This window comes from Bidens hawaiensis, unplaced genomic scaffold (genome assembly GCF_021521415.1).
Source record: "Bidens hawaiensis isolate Kalapana, Puna unplaced genomic scaffold, B.hawaiensis_p1.1 tig00035526_1, whole genome shotgun sequence".
In the NCBI taxonomy this organism is placed as follows: domain Eukaryota; kingdom Viridiplantae; phylum Streptophyta; class Magnoliopsida; order Asterales; family Asteraceae; genus Bidens; species Bidens hawaiensis.
This window is the reverse complement of record NW_027496185.1, coordinates 39,490-62,586: the sequence shown is the minus strand read 5'-3', so window position 1 is coordinate 62,586 and position 23,097 is coordinate 39,490. Positions and strand designations below refer to the sequence as shown.

Below are 23,097 nucleotides of genomic sequence, written 5' to 3'. Positions count from 1 at the left end.
CGACACCTTGGTCTTTCCTTTACAAGATATGCTTCCGGAATTTGCTTCCGCATATGACGGCGTACAACTTTTGAAGAGCTATCTTGGTGAAGAATCTGAGGATGACTCTTCGGAAGATACATCTTTGAAGGCTCCGGAAGACCCATCGGCCTCAAACCCTTAGGATAGGATTAGATGTTCTATAACTTGTACTTTTTTCTTCCTGTCTTTGTAATTATTTTTAGGATAATTAATGAGGAAGGTATCTTTTGTCGTTTGTGAATATTCTACTTGTTTGATGAGAAGATCTTTAGAAGATATTTTTGATATTTTATATCGCTTTTTGGAGTGTTTGAAAGTTTTGGATAATTATGTTGACGTGGCGGAGAGAGAAGTGTCTTGAGGGCAACTGACAAGACGTGTATGACGTCGTTGACAGTCTGTTTGCACTATCTTGAATTTCCTGCCTAACGTGTCAGACATCTGGCGGTCCCCGGTTTCTGTCTCCTCTGGCACTTTATGGATCGCATTAATTGCGATGGGTATAAATATAACCCTTGTGGTTTCCATTTAACTTTTATCACTTTCAGATTTCTTTCAAACATTTGAGACTTTTCAACATTCTCTGAGATTTCTTCACCTTTTGAGATTTCTTTATCTCTCTTGCTATTTAAATGGCTATAGAAAAGAAGGGTGCACCTTCTATCAATGAAGTTGTCGTCGGTCTTAAAGAAGAAGATTTTAACGATGTTGTTAACGTATATGGGTTACCGACGGAGTGAGCCAGAACATCCGGTTAGTGGTTCCATTGCCACTAATCCCACCCCCCAAAGAAAATGGATGTATATGTAGACCATTTTACAACAGGGAATTTCCGTATTCTGGTAACGAAGTTTATCCAGTCAATCTTAACAACGTATGGGATTCATCTTTCCCAGATCCATCCCTTTGGTATGCTGAGGATTCGACATTTCTAATTTTTTTGCCAAGTTCACAATTTTGATCCCTCCGTTGGCATGTTTGCTGTTTTTTATAAAATGACCTTCCGCGATGGGTGGTATAGTTTTGCATCTATCGAGAAGAAGTCCATAGGTACGGAATGGATCCGTAGCCTTCATGGCTGGAAACCAAAGTTGTTCTGGATCCGAGAGGATGTCATTCCTTTCACGATGATGAAACGCAAGGCGGAAACTCCCATGCAGGTGGTTCCTGCCTCCGCTCATGAAGGTCTGTCGTGGTTCAAGACACTGACCTCGACCCCAACTCCCATGCGTCCCATCCACGAGGGAGCGATGGTGAGTGCGAAGATGAGCCGTTTATGGCCGTTCCCTGAGTTGGAACCGTATTACGAGAAGACCGACAAGAGTAAGTTTAGTTATCTTTTTCTTTGTGAATGAGTAATTCCTGATTTGCTTTATCTATTTGTGTAGGTGAAGGTTCCGCCTTCAATACTTTGTTGGACCAAGAAGGGGGCATGATGGTACGCCGTCCGATTGATCCAAGAGATGGCCCCTTTCTGGACCGGACTCGCGACAATTTTTTGTTCTCTTCGCCCTTCATCCGGAGCCTGTGGTCTCTGCACTGATGTATGCCAAAGGTGAGAAGTACGTCCAAGAAGCCATACTCAAAGGTGAGTGCATTTTACAACCTCGACCCATAACTGTCATTACTTCTAGCGGAGTGATCGTACTCTTTTCTTCTAGCGAGGAGTCGTTACTTTGTGAAGAAGTTTGTTCAACTGATGCTAATAAAGCTATGGGCTCAACTGCAGGTCTTACCCGTCAACGAGCCACTGCTAGCCAGGCGGCGGGTCTAGATGAAGTTGATACTGCTGCGGACGGGAAGGGTCCAGAAGGTGATGATGTTGCCGCTGAGGGTAAACATTCGGTCGTTGACGCGGGCATTTCCAAGGTGGCGGGCAAGCGTAAGGTTAATCCGGTTAAGATTGTCTCAAAGAAGAAAAAATCCAAGAAGACAAATCCTTCCGCCTTGGAAGCCCGTTTGGAACAACTTGATGCGGAGGATCCTTCGTTAGGTATGCAAAGTTCCTCTTTTTTTTTTTTTTTTTTTTGCTTTGGATTGGAATGTTTCTAACCCATTGTTAATGTTGTTCAGTGAACCTGGATAAGCTTTCTGAAGGTATTTCTGGCTTGAAAAACTCACCTCCTCGTCCGCCATCACCGCCTCCTAATACTGCTGAGGATCCAGTCATTGTGATGGATGACTCTCCGTTAAAGAATAAGGAGGTTGACACAACTGAACATGCTAAGAAGTCGCCTTCTTATTATGTTCATCACTTTAGGGATCAAGGGGGTGTGAGCATGTTTCCCCATGCTCCTCGAACTTGTCCAGATTTTTAGGAGGAAGATCCCACCCCACATCAACCAGATTGGTCATTACGTCGTAATTCTACATTCCACGACGTGGACCTTTGTTCAGAATTTTTGCGGGAATGTCTTCCGCATGGTGAGAGGGAGAGGCGTCGTCGGAGTATTCGCCAAGAATGGCTGAACTCCCATTCTTACTACTTGGCGAATACTATTTCTACGAACCAGGAAATAACCAGAGACTGGTTGGCGATGAACGATCAATGGGATGAACTGGCGGCCGCTGCCTCTGATGCCAAAGAAGAAGCCCTTAAGGCTATAAACGAGGCTAGGGAAGCCAGCCAGGCTCTGGAAGCGGAGAAGGTTGCCCGGTCCGCAGCTAAGGAGGCCAGGGTTGTTCTCCAGAAACAATTGGACGAACAAGCCAAACTAGTGGAGGCCCTTCAAGCTGAATCGCCGGCCAAGGATAAGCGTTTAGCTGATCTTAACGCCAAAAGCCGTGACCAAGCCTTGGAGTGTGCTCGCCACAAAATGGAGCTTGTCCAGGCAAAAGCGGATCGGAAATGGCTACTGTCGGAAGCCATCCCCAAGGTATATATCCTGTTCTCACCATAAATAATCTAAGTGTTTGGAGTTATTTATTCGTAATTGTTTTGACAGGTCATCGCCGATGTTCGGGCTAGTGATGAGCTTGGGAATTGTGTTGCTATCCTTCTGAAAGCTTCTAAACAAGCTGGTCGCCAACTGGGTTTCCAAGAAGGTTACCAGTTTGGCTCGGCTTCCAAGCTTCCTGAGGAGTATGTCTTAGTTGGTCAAGATACTGTTGCCATCCTTAAGCATAAATCAAAGGATTTCGTTTATTGAAATTCTCTTTGACTGATCAGATATCCGAGCTTGCTGATAAGGAAGACAGCATCCAGCAATTAAAAACTCTTCTTGAACTTGATGAAGAAGAAGAAGATGCGGAAGGTGAAGGTGCGAGGCATAACGATGTCGCGCCGTAGATAGATTTTTTCTTTTTATTTGTATGTAAACTCCTTTGTGTTCTGTAATCCCTTTTTGTTATGAATAAAGAAGTCTTGTTTTTATATCCGGTACACTTTGTTTATTTTCCATAATATAAGTGTTTAGAGGATCTTCTTTATGTATGAATAAAGGATTACATAACAAGATAAGTCTTTAAGTGACTGAAATGGGAATTTCCATAACTAAGGCATAAGCCGAATTACAAGAAGTGAAATTACATAGGTTGCGGATATTTAATTAGGCACGCAGGCCAAAAAAAGAAAAACAAACTACATGTAGCATTTCTTTAGTTGGGCTCCATTCCAAGTTCTAGGAATCTCAGTCCCATCTAACTTTTCTAGCATGTAGGCACCTTTAGACAACACTTTCTGGATTTTATAAGGTCCCTCCCAAGTTGGAGCCAACTTGCCCCGGGGCTCTTGCCCGGAGGCTTCGTTATTGCGGAAGACAAAGTCTCCCGCGTCAAATTCACATCTTTGGATCCGCGAGTTATAATATTTTTGCAACTAGCGTTTGTAATTATGCTCGTGGATTGATGCCAACTCTCTTCTTTCCTCAAGGAGGTTAAGGTTCATCCGGAGTTCATGATCATTATCTTCGATCATGAGAACTCTGGCGGATGGGATCCCGATTTCGGCCGGAATCATGGCCTCTGTGCCATAGGTTAAACTAAAGGGGGTTTTGGAATTACTTGAATTCTTTTGAGTGAGAAAAGCCCATAATACATGGGGTAATTCGTCGACCCAACCCGTCCTTTTAGTTCCTAATCTGGCCTTAATTCCTTCTTTAATGGTCCGATTGGTTCTTTCAACCTGACCATTCGCTTGCGGGTGGGCTACAAAGGTGAAGATTTGAGTAATGTGTAACTCTTTTAACCATTCTTGTAGCCCACTGTCCGCGAACTGAGTTCCGTTATCACTAACGAGTTCAGAGGAAAGCCAAACCGGCATATTATGAATTCCCACAGGAATTTCTTAACACTTGTTGTCGTTATGGAGGCGACCGGTTTAGCTTCTATCCACTTCGTGAAGTAGTCGATGGCTACTATCAAGAATTTGACTTGTCCGGGGGCTTCGGGGAAAGGTCCCATTATGTCAATCGCCCATTTCTGGAATGGCCAAGCCGAATTGACTGGAACTAACTCGTTCTTTGGTTGTAGCGTGTTAGGTGTATGACGCTGGCATGAGTCACATTTTCTGATTTATTGCACAGCATCCAAATGCATTCCTGGCCAATAATATCCGGCATTCGTTAGTTTTGCTACGACCATTCGCGGGCCAGCGTGAAGACCACATATGCCTTCATGAACTTCTCTGATCAAATAGTTCGCGTCCTCGGCGTCCACACATCGAAGTAGTGGCTCGAGGAAAGAGCGTCGGTACAAAACATCGCCATGTATCTGATAGTTCAAGGCTTTGTGTTTTATCTTCCTGGCAGCGGTTTTTTCTTCCGGGAGGATTCCGAACGACAGATAAGCTGTTATGGGTGTCATCCAAGATTCCGCTCCTGTTTGAATTATCAAAACTTGGCGTTGTAGGACAGACGAGCGATCCAATACTTCGACACGTATATCTTTAGCAAAGTGTTCGAAATTTGTTGAAGCTAGTTTGCTAAGAGCATCCGCTGGTTTGTTTTCGCTTCTCTTAATATGTATGACTTTACATGAGGAAAATTGAAGCATTAAATCTTTTGCATGTGATACATATGAAGCCATGATATCGTTTTTTGCTTCATATGTACCATTGATCTGTCCCGCAATCAACATTGAATCCACCCGGACTTCCAAATGTTTAACCCCAAGCTTTTTTGCTATCCGTAAACCTGCCAAAAAAGCTTCATACTCTGCCTCATTGTTAGTACTTTTGAAGTCTAACTTTATGGCGTATGTAAACTCATGGCCTTCGGGATTGACTAGCCTGAGGCCCGCGCCAGATCCCTCATCGCTTGAAGCTCCGTCCGTAAAAGTGACCAAATCTGTCCTAATTCCGGAGGTACTTGGGGTTGTTGCTCGATCAAACATTCTTTTTCTTTGTGGTGCGGGACTTCTGTTACGAAGTCCGCCAACACTTGCCCTTTGATTGCTGGTCTAGGTTTATATTCTATTGCGTGTTCACCTAGCTCAATGGCCCACTTGGCCAATCGCCCAGACAATTCTGGCTTATTGAGAACGTTCTTGAGTTTGTATCCGGTTAGGACATTGATGGGATGCCCTTGGAAGTATCTGCGGAGACGTCGGGAAGCATATACCTGTGCCAAAAACAAGTTTTTCGAGCATAAAGTATCTGCGGATAGCGTTCTGCTGACATAATAGATCGGCGTTTGAACATTCTTCCGATCCGTCAGAAGGATAGCCCCAATGGCAATGTCTGAAGCTGATAGGTATAACGTTAAAGGTTCTCCTGCATGGGGTGCTATTAACGTGGGAAGTTCCATTAAACATTTTTTAACCTCCAAGAAAGCCTGTTCCGCTTCCACGGTCCATTTAAATTGTGTTTTCTTGAGGCAATTTCTTGAGTTGAGATGAAAGGATGAGACTTGGCTGCATGATTTGCCAAAAAACGATTCAAGGCAACAGTCGACCATTGAGTGTCTGAACTTCTTTGAGGGAAGAAGGAGAAGGCATGCGGGCTACCACCTGAACTTTATCCGGGTTAGCTTTGAAGCCCGCATCTGTGACAATTACTTTGAGAAACTTCCCCTCCTCCATTCTGAATGGACATTTGGCTGGATTCAGCTTCATGTTAATACATTTCAAGGTTTCGAATGTCTCTTCAATGTCTCTCAACATCTGATCTTCTTCGACACTTTTGATTACGGGATCATCCATATAAACTTCCAAATTTCGACCAATTTGATCTTTAAATGCTATGTCCATCAATCGTTGATATGTGGGTCCCGCATTTTTTAGTCCGAAAGGCATCATTTTATAACAAAAGGTGCCCTGGTCAGTGCGAAATGTTGTCTTATCTTCATCGCCCGCTGCCATGCGGATCTGGTGATAGCCTTTGTAGGCGTCCAGGAAACACTTGAATTTGAATGGTGCCGTAGCATCAACCTTGAGGTCGATTTCCGGCAGAGGATAACAATCCTTAGGACATGCTTTATTTATATCATTAAAATCAATACACATCCGTCACGCCCCATTGCTCTTGGGAACGATAACTGGGTTAGCAACCCAAGTCTGATAACGGATTGAACGAATGATCCCGGCTTGTAAGAGGTCCTGGACCTGCTCATTCATTGTCTTTGTTTGTTCTGGACCCATCTTACGTTGTTTCTGAACAATTGGTGTAAATAACGGGTTTACCCTTAATTTGTGTTCCGTAATACTCCGCGGGACACCAGTCATGTCCGCGGGCTGCCATGCGAACACATCAATATTTTTTGATAATAACTGTTTCAAGAAAGTCCGTACTATCTCGGAGATAGCAGGTCCAATTGTTACAGTTTGATCAGGAAAATTTTTGTTCAAAACCCACTTTTGGTTCAGCCTTCAAAGTTTGTTTCGGAATCTTGCTGGGTTTTGAGCTCTCGGTTGCAAAGCAGTGTCGATTGACATGAATTATTGCTATACCAGTACAGGTTGGAACTCCCACTGCGCCGTGTGTCGTGGACGGATGGGCATTGAAATCACCAATTGCCTCTCGTCCAAGGATAATATCATGTTTCGATACTACTGGCAAAACCAGAAATTCTACCTCCTCGGTCCTTGAGTGAACTCCGTCGCTTAGGGTGACTGGAAATGAGATTACCCCTCGCGGATGCATTATTTTCCCTCCAAACCCCGATACTGGAGCGTGGATGGGTGTCAATCTTTCCTTATCTTCTTCGTCATGTTGTTCAAAGCATTGTTCATACATGATGTCTGATGTACTACCGGTGTCGAAGAAGACGTATTGGGAGCGATAATGTCCGAAGAGGGCAGTGATTATTAGGGGATTCTTGTTATTCGGGCCCCCTTTAATTCGAGGGAAGATCACTGGCTCGTTCTTCCACTCTTCGTCTTCAGATTCTTTCCTCTTAATCCCTGTATTGAACTCGCCTTGTATCATATGGACATTCAAGTCTTTAACTTGCTTTTTACTCGGGCCTTGGATGTCTCGAGTGGGTGCTTTACCATTTTCGGGTTTCCCATTTTTTACCAAGTGTCCGAGTTTTTCAGATTTCACAGCCGCCTCAATTTCATTTTTCAATGTTCTACACTCATTCGTATTATGACCAATGTCGTCATGATACGAACAATGCTTCTTAGCATCCAAGAATGACCTTCTTGTCAGTGGCTGTGGCTTTCTAAATTTTACATTCTCTGTAGTGAGAATTTCAGCGTGAGTCTTTGAAAGAGGAGTCCAATTGTTGGGACCTCGGTTTGAGGGTCCCGCTTTGTTCTTGTTTCCTATTAGGGATCTTGCATCAAATGGCTTTGACACGTCCACACTTGGCTGAAGTCTCGACCAGATAGAGCCTTTCACCTGTCTATTAGGTCTCGGAGTTTGAAACTCGACTTTAAATTTTTTCTTCGGATTACCATTCCTCAAAGTTTTTTCAGTGTTAGCATACAACTTTGCCGCTGTCATAAGATTGTCCCACTCTTTTGGCATTTCATCTCTTCCAGTGAGGGTGCGGACTAGATCATCACACTTGACATTTTTGCGGAAGGCACCACGAAGCATGTGTTTACTTATCCCACCAATGTTCAGACTTTCATAGTTGAACCTGGTGATAAAATCTTCTATGGATTCGTTATCGCGGCGGACAACATCCAAAATTTCTGACTGGTCTCGTGTATGTTTCTTCTGCTGGCTGAACTGTTGAGAAAAATTTTTTACAAGGTCATCCCAGCTAGAGATTTGACCATCAGGTAACTTTTCAAACCATTCTCTTGTTGCCCCTGTCAATATCAATGCGAACATATGACACCAATAAGGGAGCGTCCAACCACTGACACCACCTACTGCCACGAAGTTCTGGAGATGATCACTTGGATCAGTCATACCATTGTACTTGCCTACTGATGTAGGTATTTTAGCATTGACATGGAAGGGTGTTGTAGCAATACTTTTTATAAATTTCGATTTTTCGGCAAAGGCCGTCGGGCGATACGGTTTAGTGAAGTCCCGTTCAGCGTTACTATGGTACTCAGTGTGGCGGACTATGTCCTGCGGACGACTGCTTCTTGCCCGTGAGCTCATCCTACTATCACCGGTATACATACTGTATTCTCCCGGTTGGTAAGTTGAGTCGTAACTGTCAAATTCTTCTAAGTAAGATGGCATCCGCATATTTATGCGGGGACGAGGATGTAACCTCGGTAATTCGCCAAACTCTGGTTCCGTTTGTTGGCTGTAACGGATCTGACTTCCTCTTACTGTTGGTGGAGGAGAGGGAGATCTCCTGGGAGATTCCTTATAATTCAAAGTGCGGGCATGAAATCGTTCATCACGTTTTCTGCGCTCATATTCAGCCACCAAACTTTGTTGTTGCACATGAAGCCACTCCTCGGGAGTTAGCTTTCCTCTAGATTTGGAATTATGTTGATGAGACCTCGCCATGTCAGAGTTGCCTGAATCATCTTCCAGATCCAGTACTGACTGGTTTCGGCGAGTCTCTTCCGTAATCCGTCTGAGATTACCCAAATTTGAACCTTCCGGTGCCGAGCCACGTCCCATGTCTGTGGGAGTGGGACCGGTTGGTGTTGTTACATTTTCTAGGGTAAAACCCCCAGGTGTTACATCAATGATTCGTGACCCCGGAGCTGTGACACGTTCAAGAGTACGGCCACTTGGAGTCGTAATGCGTGCAAAAACACTAAGACCCGGTGGTGCTTCTGTGTTAGTCACACGTGAATCAGGTGCAGGGGTTCTCGTCGGCCCTTCAGGAAGTTTACTCATATCAAACGAACCAAAAAACCAACGAAAACTATTGTTGTTCTAACACAAAACACGGATGGCGCCAATGAAGAAACACAGATCCAATACCCGGGTATGGGTCCTGAATCTAATGAGTCCTTAGGGTAAGATACGATAATTATGACTAAGATATGAGTATAACTCCTAAAGTCCAGTGACCTGAACCTGCAAAACGGACACCGTGAGTCTCGTTACAAGAAGGACAAGAGGGGAGGGGGTCTTCCTGTAACCACCCTCCGGCGTGAGAATCAGTGACGTTCGTAATGAAGAAAGTACTGAAGTATAAGGACTAAGTGTAGTCAGAATGTAGGTGAATGAATTAATACCTCATACCGTTTGACAATGTATTTATAGCCGAAGGATGTAGGAAGATGATTGGGCCAGCTGTCCCTTCTAGAAGATCTTTGATAACCGCCTGGACGCGTGTCCTTTTGAGATAGGTTGAGCTATACATCCCATGTGTATGAGTATAACAACCTGGACATGTGTCATCCAGTGATAGGATGGATCGCAGCTTGGCCATGTGCACGGTTATAACAACCTGGCCAGGTGTACTTTGTTCAATGGTTGATACATCACGTATTCCCCAAGTAAGAATCGTGATCCTCCTTCTAGAGAGTAGTTGATTGGTGACAGATGTCTTGTCCTGCGGATGCCTTTTGAGGGTGCCAGGATACTTCCGCGCTTGTTATGAGGACGTTCTTCCTCTATCGTGATATGCGGGTGATCCCTATGTCCCGCGGGTGACCTATTAGAGGTTCTTCTGTGACCCGCGGGTGGTACTTAAGGATATTTGGGTCTTTTTGGTACCCTACCTATATATATACTTACAATTTCGAGAGTGTTTTGCAACATGAGTTGTACCCTATGCTTTTAACGTTGTACAGAATTTGGTAGTGTGCTTTATTGCCAGGTGTACTGGCTACATCATTGGGGTTTACACGTTTTCAATGACGTGTTTTTCTTGCAGACACAACTCCACAAGTCTCTTGACTCTCTTGGTCCCGCATAACTGGCTTCTCTCTCTGGCTTGCTACCACCAGTTGCGTCACCACCCCAGACCACCATGTTCAACGCCGCCATCTTAATACATCTGGTAACTCCATTTTCAACACCGTCTGGTTCCATTTGGAAACCCTAGGTGGAGTTCTGGTGTTTAACCTACTGCTGTCGGGCTGTATTTGGAAACCGTAGGCGGCGGTGGTGTTTAGTGTATGTGGCCAGCCTACTGTTGCCGGGTTCTACTTGGAAACCCTAGGTGGCGGTGGTGGTCCGTTAGCCTCTTGCCGCCTGGTGTCCGTTGCTGGCTTTCGTAAGGTGGTGTGGGCGGGTTCCATTTGGGAACCCTAGGCGGCGTTGGCGTTGGCGTTGGCGTGGTGGTGGGTTACCGAGTTCTATGTAATCATTAAATGAACAAATTCAACGTACACAGACTATGCATCTCCTCTTTTACATGGTAATTTGGTTTGCTTGATTGTATGTGTTTTGTTTGATATATATACGAAGGTAATAGAATAAAACTGACCATTTTGGATGATGTTAGGAGATTATTACTTTATTAGACGAGCTTCATGGTGCAACATCAAGTCTAACTATTGTTTTGGCACTTGGCAGTACCTATTGATCCTTCAACCTTTGGGAAGACTTTTGCCCCGTGCTGGAAACCTTAGGAATCAATGATTCATTTCAGGTACACAAATCGTTTGTGATAATACAGAATTGTAGAGTTAAAATCAAGTCATCAGAATAATACGAATGTGTATTTGTAATGATAATGTTTCTTTTACTAAATCCTTCAATTAACATCCACAACAGTTTAGCACGTCTAATGGAAATTAGGTGGAACAACAGTATTTAGTAGTCTTGATCTATATCTTCATTTGTAACTTGAACTTTTGTGTGGATTATAGAATGACTTTCGAACCAAATGGTGTATCTGTTTTTACTCTAAGTAGTACAATGACTACTACTAATTGGTCACTATATCATTGAACAAACTTAATAAACTATTGTTTTATGACTCTAATTACATGTTTCGTGTATTTATTCATTTACTTTATTTTTTTTTTCAGATCAATGATGTATGACTCAGCAGCATGCCATATGAACGAAATCCATTAGAGTACTGTTGTTGTCGTCCAATGGTCGTTTCCATGTCGGCGGCGGATCCACAGTTCCGATTCAAGTGTACCATGCGCTCTTTGAGGTAATAAACTACTCCGTACTTTTTAAGCACTATAGTTTGATTTTATTTAGTCTTCTACAAGAGGCTTTGTTATCGTTAAAGCTCGGATTTTGATTTGGTTACTTGCTTCGTATGGTGCTGTGTGGTTTACTTCAAAGGGTATGATGGTTGATTTAAAGTTAAGGGGTATTGGATTCATGTCGTGGCGTGGCAAGACTCGGATGGCGTGGTTATGGACTATGCGACAGTTTATTTGCAACCAAATCTGTTCTCTTATTCCAAGTTTCCACTTATTGACTACTGCGTAAGGTTTACTATTTTGTTTACAGATTATAATTCTTTTAACTACACTTTTTGAAGCTACTAAGTGTATTATTCTCGTGTAGTTTTCTATGAAGGCTATGATGATCGGTTTAACTAAGGGGACAACGATCTTCAGATTCATATCGTGGCATTGCAAGGTTCTTACACAATTATCATTACCCGTTTTTTTTCCTAACTTATGATTTTCTTACATTATGCAGCAAATGTTTTAGAGAAAGACCTCAAGTTTATGATTTCCAAGTTGATCATCATGATCATTAGACTATGGGCAGTTTTAAGCTTTTGATAGGTGCCATTTGGCGTTGGTGCAGGTTGTTATTTCTTAGTAATATGCTTTTTATGACATTCTTTCCTGATGTTTACCATTTTACACTTAAGTATATTTAGTGTTGGCAAACATAGCTAGACCTTGGTTTCGCCAAAATGGTATTGCCTGCACTAATTCAAAAGCTTTTTTATTTCAATTTTCTTTAAACCGGGGCATTGATAAATCTAGATAACCTTGAATTCCTTTTAGGGCTATGGTCATTTGTTTTACACAAAAAGTAGAATGCATGCATATATTTACATACATAAAAATTCTGATGTTTTAATATCCAGTTTTCACTTGCTTGAATGTATTTGCTGACATCAATTGAGGTTTCGGCATGTAATAGCCATTCTTAATTAACGACATCTATTGACAGGTATACAGCAACAATCGCTGACGAGTCCTTATCGACCACCGCAGTTATATTCGACGAGACAATGACATCAATGGTAGGCATCAGGCCAAATTAGTTCACCAGGCACACACATAACTAAACATACACCTACATAAAGTTTATTCTTTTAACATGCAACTTACATAAACAACTATCTAATATATTTGTGCATTTCATATGCTGATACAAGCCAAAGTGAGAAAATGACGAAAGGATGAAACACATTAGAAGACTATAGCTGCGCAGAGATACCTGTTGTATAATTTAAAAAATTGAAGTGTCAAAGCACCACTATAAAAGTTTTTTGAAAATTACATTATATCTTCAAGAACAACTTATATGAAGGTTTTAGGACTGTGGTGTTATCATGGTGTAACAGTGGTTTCAACGTCTAATGAGTAATATGGTCACACCCAGCACAACGCGCGGGTTGCAAAAACTAGTTAGAAATAAATTTATATTGAAAATGATGATAAGACAAAATAGTTAGGAGTTAAGATTATAAATGAAAGAAAGAGAAAAAAGAATATAGAGATGGTAATAGAGAATGAGTTTAGGAAAGTTGTTAGAAAATGATGTATAAATTAGAGAAATTATGTTTTTAGTTAAATTTTAAAGATGAAAATAGAGAACTCATTGGAAATGCTCTGAGGCCTCCAATTTGAGAATGCTCCATATTTTGAAAGCATGTATAAGCTAGGTTTGTTATTGAGAGAGAGAGAGATTGAGAGCAGTAAGCTAGGTTTGTTATTGAGAGAGAGAGAGATTGAGAGCAGTAAGCTAGGTTTGTTATTGAGAGAGAGAGAGAGAAGAAGAGTCAATTAAGGTGGTAAAGTGTTTCAATATGAAGGGATGATGAAAGCAGGTAACAGGTTTTTTTTGAAAAGAAGGGATGGTTAAAAAGAAATGTGAATGTGAGCCACTTATTTTCTTTTTATTTATCCGTTTGTGTTATTAAGACTTTTTAGAATGATTTTACTTCTAATTTTATTAATCTATTGTTTGTTTTGCATATCTATTAAGTATGTTGTTTATAATTATAAATCTTTTATTAATATTTAACATTTTTATTATGCATATTTTCTATAGCTTTGTATAATATGTGTGTAAAAATCAAGATTATATGTATCAAAGGTTGAATATTATGGTTCTTACGCATGTATCGTGCTATTAAAGTTTAGTATTATTGATATTTGATGGAATAGAAAGGTAGGTTGATAAAAATAAAACTCGGAAAAGTGCCTTAATTTTTCAATTTGTTTTAGGCCTCTTAAAGGTTGGGTCGGCCCCGTGTGTTACATAATATATATATATATATATATATACACACACATATATATCAATGAAACTTGTGGTTTATCTTGGTTTTGAATTCTATGTATATGTGTATTATGTAATTGTCACGATCTTAATTTGTGTTGTGATATTAAATTTGGCTATAAAAGAACTGAAATGGTAAGGTCTTTAACACACAAGATCCACACCATGGAGTGCAAATCGATTCCATGATTATCCAAACTGATTTTCTGTTTAGTTTTATCCGGCTATGTGATCGTGACACTCTTTAGTCTCCGTTTATGATCAAAAATAGATTTTAGATTTAAAAGGGACGTTTTAGCAACGAATGCCATCAGTGATTTTTTGTTGTTTTAGTTGTAGATGAGAGGAGAATTATGTTGAACCAAATAAGCGTTCTTTAGCGTTAAAAACTTTAGAACGAATAACCTTTTAGGAAGCCTTGACACTAGTATCAAAAACCAAAGTCATATGCCGTATGTAGACACGAGATTATACTGGTTTATATAAGCTGGATGTAACAAATGCTTTCACTATCTCGTGTCTGCCTTTCAAGTTGAGGTAGACAAACCTAATAGAAGATGAAATTCCTTAATATGGCTTTCGCAACTCCCCGATGAATTACATCTATGTGTCATCCAGAATGGTGAAGGCAAATCTCACTGAGTATAACAATTCTAAAGAGTGTGATTATAACACCTTAGGCAAATCCGTTGATGCTAGAATAATAAGAATTTTATATCATCAACAATATTTGAACGCTTTGCATGTGATTATATGTATATATATGAACAAAAAATAAATTAAATAACTTTTTCAACTATAAACGAGCTGGCTAAACCATATAACAAGCTAAGCTTGAACTCAACATTTCAGCTCATTAAAATAAGCAAGACTCAGATCAAACATTTTAGTTGTTAGTATAGATAAGCCGGGCCGAAACTTATGAATTTAATTTTTAAATTTATTTTATAAATGACCAAAAGGTCCAAAATACAAATGAAAGTAACCAAGTTTAGTTCCGAAGCCCAGCCCAAAAGCTACATGAAGCCCAAGAAACAAAAGAAAAATTGACATTTTTGGCCATAATCCCTAATGTTATAAATTGTATTAGGGTTTCATTATCAGCGTCTCCTTACTTACTTCAGAAAGAGTAGCCGCCATGGTTCACGTCCCCTTCTATCGCAACTGTAATTTCATCTTCTCTCTTAACTACTTGTTTCTTTTCGTCTCTTATTGTACCGATTATTGGTTTTTATTTAACAATGCTACAGTTAATTTGCTTTATTGGTTTGAAATGGACACCGAATTAGGGTTTTATCGATGCTTAAGTTAGCCGGATCATGACTTTTGTATACCAAACTCTAAACTAATTATTGATATTACGTTATCATGATATAATTTGTGCTTTATTTTTAATATTACAGCATAATTAGATGTCTAAATGTGTTATAGATAGTAAGATGATTTGTTTTTTACAAACTTATTTATGTTTTTCTGATTATTTGAGCATGTATGAAACTAACTCAATTTGTTTTAGCTTTGTCGATGTAATGATATACTGATTTTTGCTTCATTTTATTTTATTAGGGTTTTATTTTTTAGCATAACTGGTTGTCAAAATGTGTTGTAGGTGTTAAGATGATTTGATATGTACAAACTGATCATTGTTCTTGATCGGTTGAGCATGTATGAAAGCTTCTGATTTTGTTTTAGGTTTTTTTTTGATAGTTGATTATTAGCTTTTGCTTCTTTTAATTAACTTTTCGTTCTGATTTATAGTTTGCTATCACAATGTGCTTTAGGTCGTAAGATTACTTGATTTATACAGACCGATTATTGTTTCTGAATAATTGAACAATTTAACATTACAATTTGAGCATTTCTAACTGTCAAAATGAATTTTAGATGGCAAGACTTTCAAGAAGCCACGACGTCCTTATGAGAAGGAACGTTTGGATGCTGAGTTGAAACTTGTTGGTGAATACGGTCTTCGGTGCAAACGTGAGCTTTGGAGGGTGCAATATGCTTTGAGCCGCATCCGTAACGCTGCAAGAATGCTTTTAACTCTTGAGGAAAAGGACCCGCGTAGAATCTTTGAGGGGGAAGCTCTTATGAGGAGAATGAACCGTTATGGTTTGTTGGATGAGAGCCAGAACAAGCTCGATTACGTGTTGGCTCTAACTGTTGAGAACTTTCTCGAACGTCGTCTCCAGACCCTTGTGTTCAAGACTGGTATGGCTAAGTCCATCCATCATGCTAGAGTTCTCATCAAGCAGAGACACATCAGGTATAAACTTTAACTGTTTATTGAAGTTTGTAAACATAATGAGTGATTGATTATTGTTTATAGGGTTGGAAGGCAGGTGGTGAATGTGCCTTCTTTCATGGTGAGAGTTGACTCCCAGAAGCACATTGACTTTTCACTCACGAGTCCGTTTGGAGGTGGTCGGCCAGGAAGGGTGAAGCGAAAGAACCAGAAGGCGGCAGCAAAGAAGGCAGCTGGTGGTGATGCTGATGAGGATGATGAAGAATGAGCTTATTTTGTTGGTACTTTGTCATTTATGATTTCGTTTGGTAGGGACTTTGGATGGTTCGTTAAGTCTTTGCTTGTTTTGTGTTTTCGTGGATTTAGTTAATGATAAATTTATGCTTTGGAGTTGCTATTTTGAAACTTATATTATTATGCTTATAGAACATCAACATGTTTGCTTATCATTAACCAGTTTTTTTGGTGTTTCATCTTTTTTTAATTCATTTTGTTGAGTTGTAATGACTGATTTAAATGCATTTAATGTTTCTGATGGCAATCGTTCTGCAACTTCACATTCAAGGAATGATCTTTAGTGTCCAACAACTTTGCATGTAATTCATTGTAAATGTAATTCGTTGTAAAAGTTACAAAGTCTTTGTTCCCAGATCATAGAAGATGATATTTGCTATTTTGTTATTTGCCATTCAAGTTTAGAGTTGATTGAACAATCTCAGTTTACTTTCAAGGCTTAAAGCTTTGTCAGAACCCGGAATACAAACTCTTGTCCATCAAACTACTTTCAAGTCTAAGGCTGCTTTGTAGTTTCATTTTTTCAATGTATTTGCTTGCATTTGGTGATGATAATGCACTAATATTGAACAAGGCTTTCCGTCTGTCGGTCCAATTACTTGGTTGATTCTAATGTTGGATAGCTGTTTATACGCTTTTATTATGATAAGTTTTATAATGTTGATAGGTTTTATAATGTTTAATCAATTAAAACATTAAACACGACAATTTTTCTATTTTATAGTTTTCGGTTTTAAGTTATCATAAAATTAACGTTTTTAGAACCAACTATTTGATGATCACAAAACTTTACAAAAACAGCAGCTGGCTTTCTTACTCCCATACAAAGAGTCGAAGACCACTGGATCCTACGTGTTTCTATGTTCATATGTAGAAAGGGTCAGCATAAAAGCAAATGTATAAAAGGCAAGACCGGGCAGAATTAGTCCGGGTAGTGAGTCAAAACCGGCTTCTGTCAAACTGGGTTTTGAGCAAAATGGGTCTAAGTCGAAAGATGTTTTTAAAGTGTATCAACTTGGTTTTGATCGAAATGGCCTCATGTCAAAACAAGTTGTTTATAAAGAAATAATATCAAAATCGGGCTTATGCTTATCTGACATTCTTTTATGCCCAATGATGGCAATGGCACTATTGCGGTGGTGTAGGCGGCAGTGTGAAGGTGGCAACAATGACAAGAGGCAGTGGTGCTAGTGGTAGGTGGTAACAACAGTGTTGGACTCGTTGCAGTTTAGTCGAGTGCTCATTCCTCTTCCTCACTAATTTACAAGAAATCATATATGAGACCTGATTTTGCGAAACTAATAATAAAGATTGATAGAGTTGGTGGGCTTAGCCTACTATCCCATTGTATTATATAATAATATATTATTATTATTCCCTTCCATCGTTGGATGAAGCTGGGAAGATAGAAAAGCTTCTAGAAATCATAGTCAATTCTCTTTCCCACGTCTTCATCGGATCGATGCTTCATATATGATTGCACACGTCTCCCCTCCCAACTGTTCCAAAATGAAGCAGGTACGGTTTTTGTCTTCATAACTCTGTCCCTTCATTATTATTATTATTATTATTATTATTTGGAACTGTAAATCTTCAACTCCTTTCCCCCAAATTATATTACGCCCCAATTTCTGTGAAGATGGTAGTGCTGCGGGAGTATATTTTGAGGCGTACTCAGGGCTGAACGAATTTCAAGGTCAGTCTTTAGCTCTCAATCTTTAAAAATCATTCTTCATCGTCATCATATAATCAATTTTATAACTTGAATTATTGTTGTCACTAATCAGTTTCGACACTTAAATTGCGTTTGTTTAAGATTATGATTCAATTTGAAAGTTTATTGACCTCACTAATTCAATTCTGATTTGTAGATTTGACACCACGTTACATCAATTTTGAAGATTTTATGGTAAATCAGTTAGTTATGTCCTATGTACTGACATCATGTTGCATCAATGGTGTTACTTTTTTTTTTTTTTGCAGGGTCAAGAAGAAATTCAGCATACAAGAGTTCTATATTTTCTAGCTTTACTTCACAACCTTTCTTACACCATAAGGATGAGGTAATTACTAAATTATAGTTTACCTTGACTGTTTTTTGTTTTTGTTTTTGAGGAAATTAATAGTTGTTTTATTTTGAAATACAATATATATTGTTGCATTAGGAGTATATGTTATATGTAGTGCCATGAACATTGGAATCGAAGAAAATGGCCAAAATTGGGTGTACGAAGCAAACATAATTGAATGTTGAATACAGTGTCACAAAGCAAGTTAAGAAAATGATAGTCACAAAGCAACTCTTATCGTACTAGAGAAGGGGATAAATGCTGAAACAATGGAGTAAATCGGTTCCTTTGTGACATTAAGGGGCCATCCTTCGATGTGGTATTACATCGGTGTCTTATATGAACCTGTTTTCAAGGACACCACACAGGTCTGAATTTATATTTTCTTTTTGTTTGCTTGCATTGAATAACTATTTTGACTTTATCTTATGTTTATAATTCTCAGGTTGATTCAATTGATGTGGTATGATAGTCTTACAAAAATACTTTTCATAACATCATGTGGCTGCAATCGTTGTATTTGCAATAACGGAAGAAAACCAAAGAGAAACCAGGTAAAAAAACACAGGTCAATCATTAATAAATTTGTATTATTGTTTGGGTGTCATTTTAGAACATGTTTGTGTGGTTTTAAAGGTGGTTCAAGCCGGTGAGAGTGTGAGACATAGGTTTCAGTGAGCATACTTGGGGATAACTCATCTTTAGTAGCTAAACTGGTGAGCATGTGTTATGGGTGCAAAGCTGAACGCAAAGTTCATGGTGAATAGATGGTTGCCCGAGCCAAAGCGTTTGGGATCCCATTGATGGAGGTGAATGTTGAGCAAGAGGTCCCTATAAGCTATTTTGTTGATGAGCATATCAGAATTGTGAATACTTAGGTAATTCAATAAGGATACTGATTTCTATTTTTTTTATATATATTTAATAAGTGATTACCTTTTTTTTCCTATTAAACTATGTATTTAGTCAAATGATGCATTTGTTTTGAAATGAAAGGATTGCAATTTGATGATGTAGTTGAGTAATTCAGATTTGTTAACTGTTTAAATACAAATATTTATGGTGTGTTTTGTTTGAAGGGGTCCAAGTAGGCCTGGTGGGTGGGTTCAAGCAACTGCTCAAACGGGTTCAGATCAAGTTTCAAAATTGTGTCTCAATTGTAAGTAAAATTCTATCTTTGGAACACACAAAGATTTATTAATCCCTGTATCCCTTGAAAAAATAAAGTCAATGTACATATGTTTTTACATCCACAACAGTACAATCAATGTAGTTGTAAAGAATGTATGAAATTTAATTGTTATTTGTTATTATAGGGTGGACTTTTGCCTGGGGGATTCAGTTTTGAGGCTTGCACAATATAAATTGTCTCTTAGATGACATGCATATAAGATCAAAGCTAAATGGTAATTACGGTATCGGTCAAGCATTAATGACTTGATAAGTAACAATTATAATGGTATTATGGTTGTGATTTTGTTATATTTATCGGTACATTTCTTACTCATTTAATTTATTATCTTCATTTGTTGATAATTGTAAGTCTTTTTTATATGTGTATAAGGATGCAATAAAGGGTGTGCATGTGTTTTCAATATGTCAAGGAAACTATTCAGGTAAAAACAGTCCCTAATTTTGTTATATCAGTAGTTTTTTTTATCATATAAGCATTTTCTGCATGTTTTTTTATTCAGATTATATGCTAACTGGATTATTGAGTTGCCATTGCTAATGGATTACAGGTAACAGCGTAAGGAACAACAGTTTACGGGTTGCATGACAACACGAGTTACGGGTACATAACATAATGGGTTATGGGTTACAAGTTACAGAAAAAAATGGGTTATGGGTTAACAGGTTACAGGTTTTAACTTTCACTCTACTAATGTCATGCTATCTTTTAGGTTATGGGACAGAACGAGTTGGAAAATCGAAGAGGGAGCGCGATATGGGCTAAAGGTTGATTTCAGGTCATTAGCTGCAATTTGGGAATGATCTGTTTCAGTTAATTTAGATCAGAATACGGGTCAATATTTGGTTATTTGGCTACACGTGTATTTTGATTAGTGCAGATTTCAGATAAGTTGTTTCGGTTAATTCAGATCAGAGTACATGTCAACTTTGCTTTTGATACGGGTCAAAATACAAGGGTAGTGAGGGTATTCCGGGCGTTTTTTTAAATTTAGGAGCATACATGTTCATGTTTGAATATTGTTAACTCATTTTGTATTTATAAAATTATAGAAGCCACTTTATATTAATAAAACTCTAACTTGATGTTAGAGAATTTATATTTATAGCAATTTATGATTTATACAATTCTGGAATTCATATTTATAGGTTTTATTTTTTTTAAATGCAAAGAAAGATAGTTATGATATAATAACATTAAACAACCCGTCCATCGGACGAGTATAAAAACCCGTCCACCGGACGAGTATAAAACTAGTTAGTGAATGGGTCTTGTTAGAAAAACATTTGAATCTAATATCGTGATGACAATTGAAGTTGATTATGAAGTTATGAAAGATGAATAAGAGTTTAAATGACACTTCATGAGCTACCTAGTTAAGTCGTTGACCAGCATACGTCATTTATTGTTTCAATTCCCACAAACCATTCCAATTCCTACTAGCTAATAGGTTTCTATATAATAACAGGGGAGGGTTATTTTGAGAACTATGGTGAGTTTTAAGAACTTTAAGAACTCAATTTTGGACCACACATTTAATTAAATGATATGAAATATGTGGCTGAGATTAAATGTAATTAAAAAATGAAGCAGGAAAGAGAATAAGTATTTTTGATAATTACACAAGTTTAAACGTTAGTTACACATGTGTAAAAAGTCGATTCAGTGTGTAAATAAATACCGTAATTTTTTGTACATCACTTACACTTACGTATTACACATGTGTAAAAAAAATTCGAAAAAAAAATTGTTACGTTGAGTTCTTTCGAGTTCTTAAAACTCAAACCGGTTCTCAAAATAAATCAATCCTATAATATATATATATATATATATATATATATATATATTCAGAAGTTTTTTTATAGCGAGAAGTGAAGGTGTAACTCCATTAATCCCTAGTTTCACTTCATTTCATATGTGTAGGTGCGTTGTGTAGGTGCATATGTATGTGTGTAGGTACGTATGTTTGTATGTGTGTAGGTACATAGGTTTGAATGTGGCTCGGTACATTTATATGTTTGTAGGTAGGTTTGAATGTGTAATTAAGACATAAATACAATTAACCTATATATATGTATGTAACATCATATGAAAGGAGTAAAATTAGAAATTAATGGAGTTATACATTCACTTCTCGCACTTCTCGCTGTAATATCACTTCTCGCAAGATCCATCCCTATATATATATATAGATATTGGATCATATATATATATATATAGGATCAGGATCATGAGAGAACCTTTTTAAAATTGAGAACTATGAGAACCATTTTGGATCACAAAAAACCCAAAAATAAAAAAAAATCATAAAATAAAAAAAACACAAAAATCAAAAAAGTAAAAAAACCAAAATTCTTATTTTATCATCTCGGTTTCATAAAAAAAAACACTCGGTTTAACTAAATTATATACACATATGTATAATATATGTACATTTACATGCTTTTTTTATACACACGTGTATAATTTAAGATAAATGATACTGTACATATGTGTATATTACGTAACTAAAGATTATATAAAATTATACATATGTGTATAATATGACGTTTTTTTTTATTTTTTTAAAGAAACCGGAATGAAATATAAGAATTTTTATTTATTTTTTACCTTTTTAAAATTTTTATTATTTTTTGTTTTATGATTTTTTTAATATTTTTTTAAAGGTGTTTTTAGTGGTTTAAAATGATTCTCAAAGTTCTCAATTTGCAAAGAGTTCTCTTAGGATCCTTACCATATATATATATATATATATATATATATATATATATATATATATATATATATATATATAGGGTTGGGATCTAGAAAGAATTCATCTTAAAGAGAGAACTAGTAAAGAATTATTTTTAACTATTTTTAAAATATTATTTTGTAATTTTTTTTCCTCCTTCTAATAAGATGATATTGTTCCTAAAAAAATAAAATATAAAATTTTTTAAAAAATAAAAATAAAAAAAACCGTCGATGTAATGCGTATGTGCATTAATGTGTATTGTATATATAAAATAGTGTTTTATTGCATATAATACAACACAAATACATTATCTAATACACACTATTGAATATATGCAAATACGACACTAATAATTGTATGCAAAACACATTATCGCCTATATGTAATACAACACTAATGCACATATGCACTATATCGATTTTTTTAATTTTTGTATATAATATAACACTATTGCAAATATACAATACAAACAACTATATATATGATATTCAACACTATTTCAAATATCAAAATGCACACTTTTGCACATATGCATTATAAAAAAAGTCGGTGTATTGCATATATGCATTACTCGTTAATTTTTTTTATTTTTATATTTTTTTGTGATGAAGAATAACAACATATAAGAAGGATGAAAGAAACAAAAATTGAAAAATATTTTTTTTAATTTAATTAAAAATACTTCATTATTAGTTCTCTAGTTCTCCTCATAAAATTGAGTTCTCTCATGATCCTTTTCATATATATATATATATATATATATATATATTGTTTACTGACCAAAAGTCC

General features: G+C 37.7%; 1 protein-coding gene and 2 long non-coding RNA genes across 5 annotated transcripts; all 3 read left to right on the top strand.

The window, feature by feature from the left end:
- Positions 1 to 10,650: 10,650 nt before the first annotated feature.
- On the top strand, positions 10,651 to 11,691 carry LOC143587479 (uncharacterized). The gene is made up of 3 exons (XR_013144900.1): positions 10,651 to 10,694; positions 10,853 to 10,928; positions 11,311 to 11,691. It is a non-coding gene; the product is annotated as an uncharacterized LOC143587479 (long non-coding RNA).
- Positions 11,692 to 14,906: 3,215 nt separating this feature from the next.
- On the top strand, positions 14,907 to 16,483 carry LOC143587477 (small ribosomal subunit protein uS4y). Its single transcript, XM_077068759.1, has 3 exons — positions 14,907 to 14,937; positions 15,656 to 16,037; positions 16,101 to 16,483. Exons 1-3 carry the CDS (start codon positions 14,910 to 14,912, stop codon positions 16,282 to 16,284), a joined length of 594 nt encoding a protein of 197 aa, XP_076924874.1. The 5' UTR covers positions 14,907 to 14,909; the 3' UTR covers positions 16,285 to 16,483.
- A 1,459-nt stretch (positions 16,484 to 17,942) lies between these two features.
- LOC143587478 (uncharacterized) lies at positions 17,943 to 19,263 on the top strand. 3 transcript variants are annotated; one of them, XR_013144898.1, is made up of 4 exons: positions 17,943 to 18,006; positions 18,182 to 18,219; positions 18,294 to 18,373; positions 18,476 to 19,263. It is a non-coding gene; the product is annotated as an uncharacterized LOC143587478 (long non-coding RNA). The 3 variants fall into 3 exon arrangements; XR_013144899.1 differs by lacking the exon at positions 17,943 to 18,006 and having other exon boundaries at positions 18,065 to 18,219; positions 18,476 to 18,933; positions 19,016 to 19,263; XR_013144897.1 differs by lacking the exon at positions 17,943 to 18,006 and having other exon boundaries at positions 18,065 to 18,219.
- Positions 19,264 to 23,097: the final 3,834 nt, after the last annotated feature.

What these genes read in the sequence shown, in the direction of transcription:
- LOC143587477 (XM_077068759.1), top strand. Translation starts at nt 14,910, where the DNA reads ATGGTTCACGTCCCCTTCTATCGCAACT. An exon ending in CGTCCCCTTCTATCGCAACT is followed by an intron (nt 14,938 to 15,655) that starts GTAATTTCATCT and finishes AATGAATTTTAG; the next exon opens with ATGGCAAGACTTTCAAGAAG. An exon ending in ATCAAGCAGAGACACATCAG is followed by an intron (nt 16,038 to 16,100) that starts GTATAAACTTTA and finishes TATTGTTTATAG; the next exon opens with GGTTGGAAGGCAGGTGGTGA.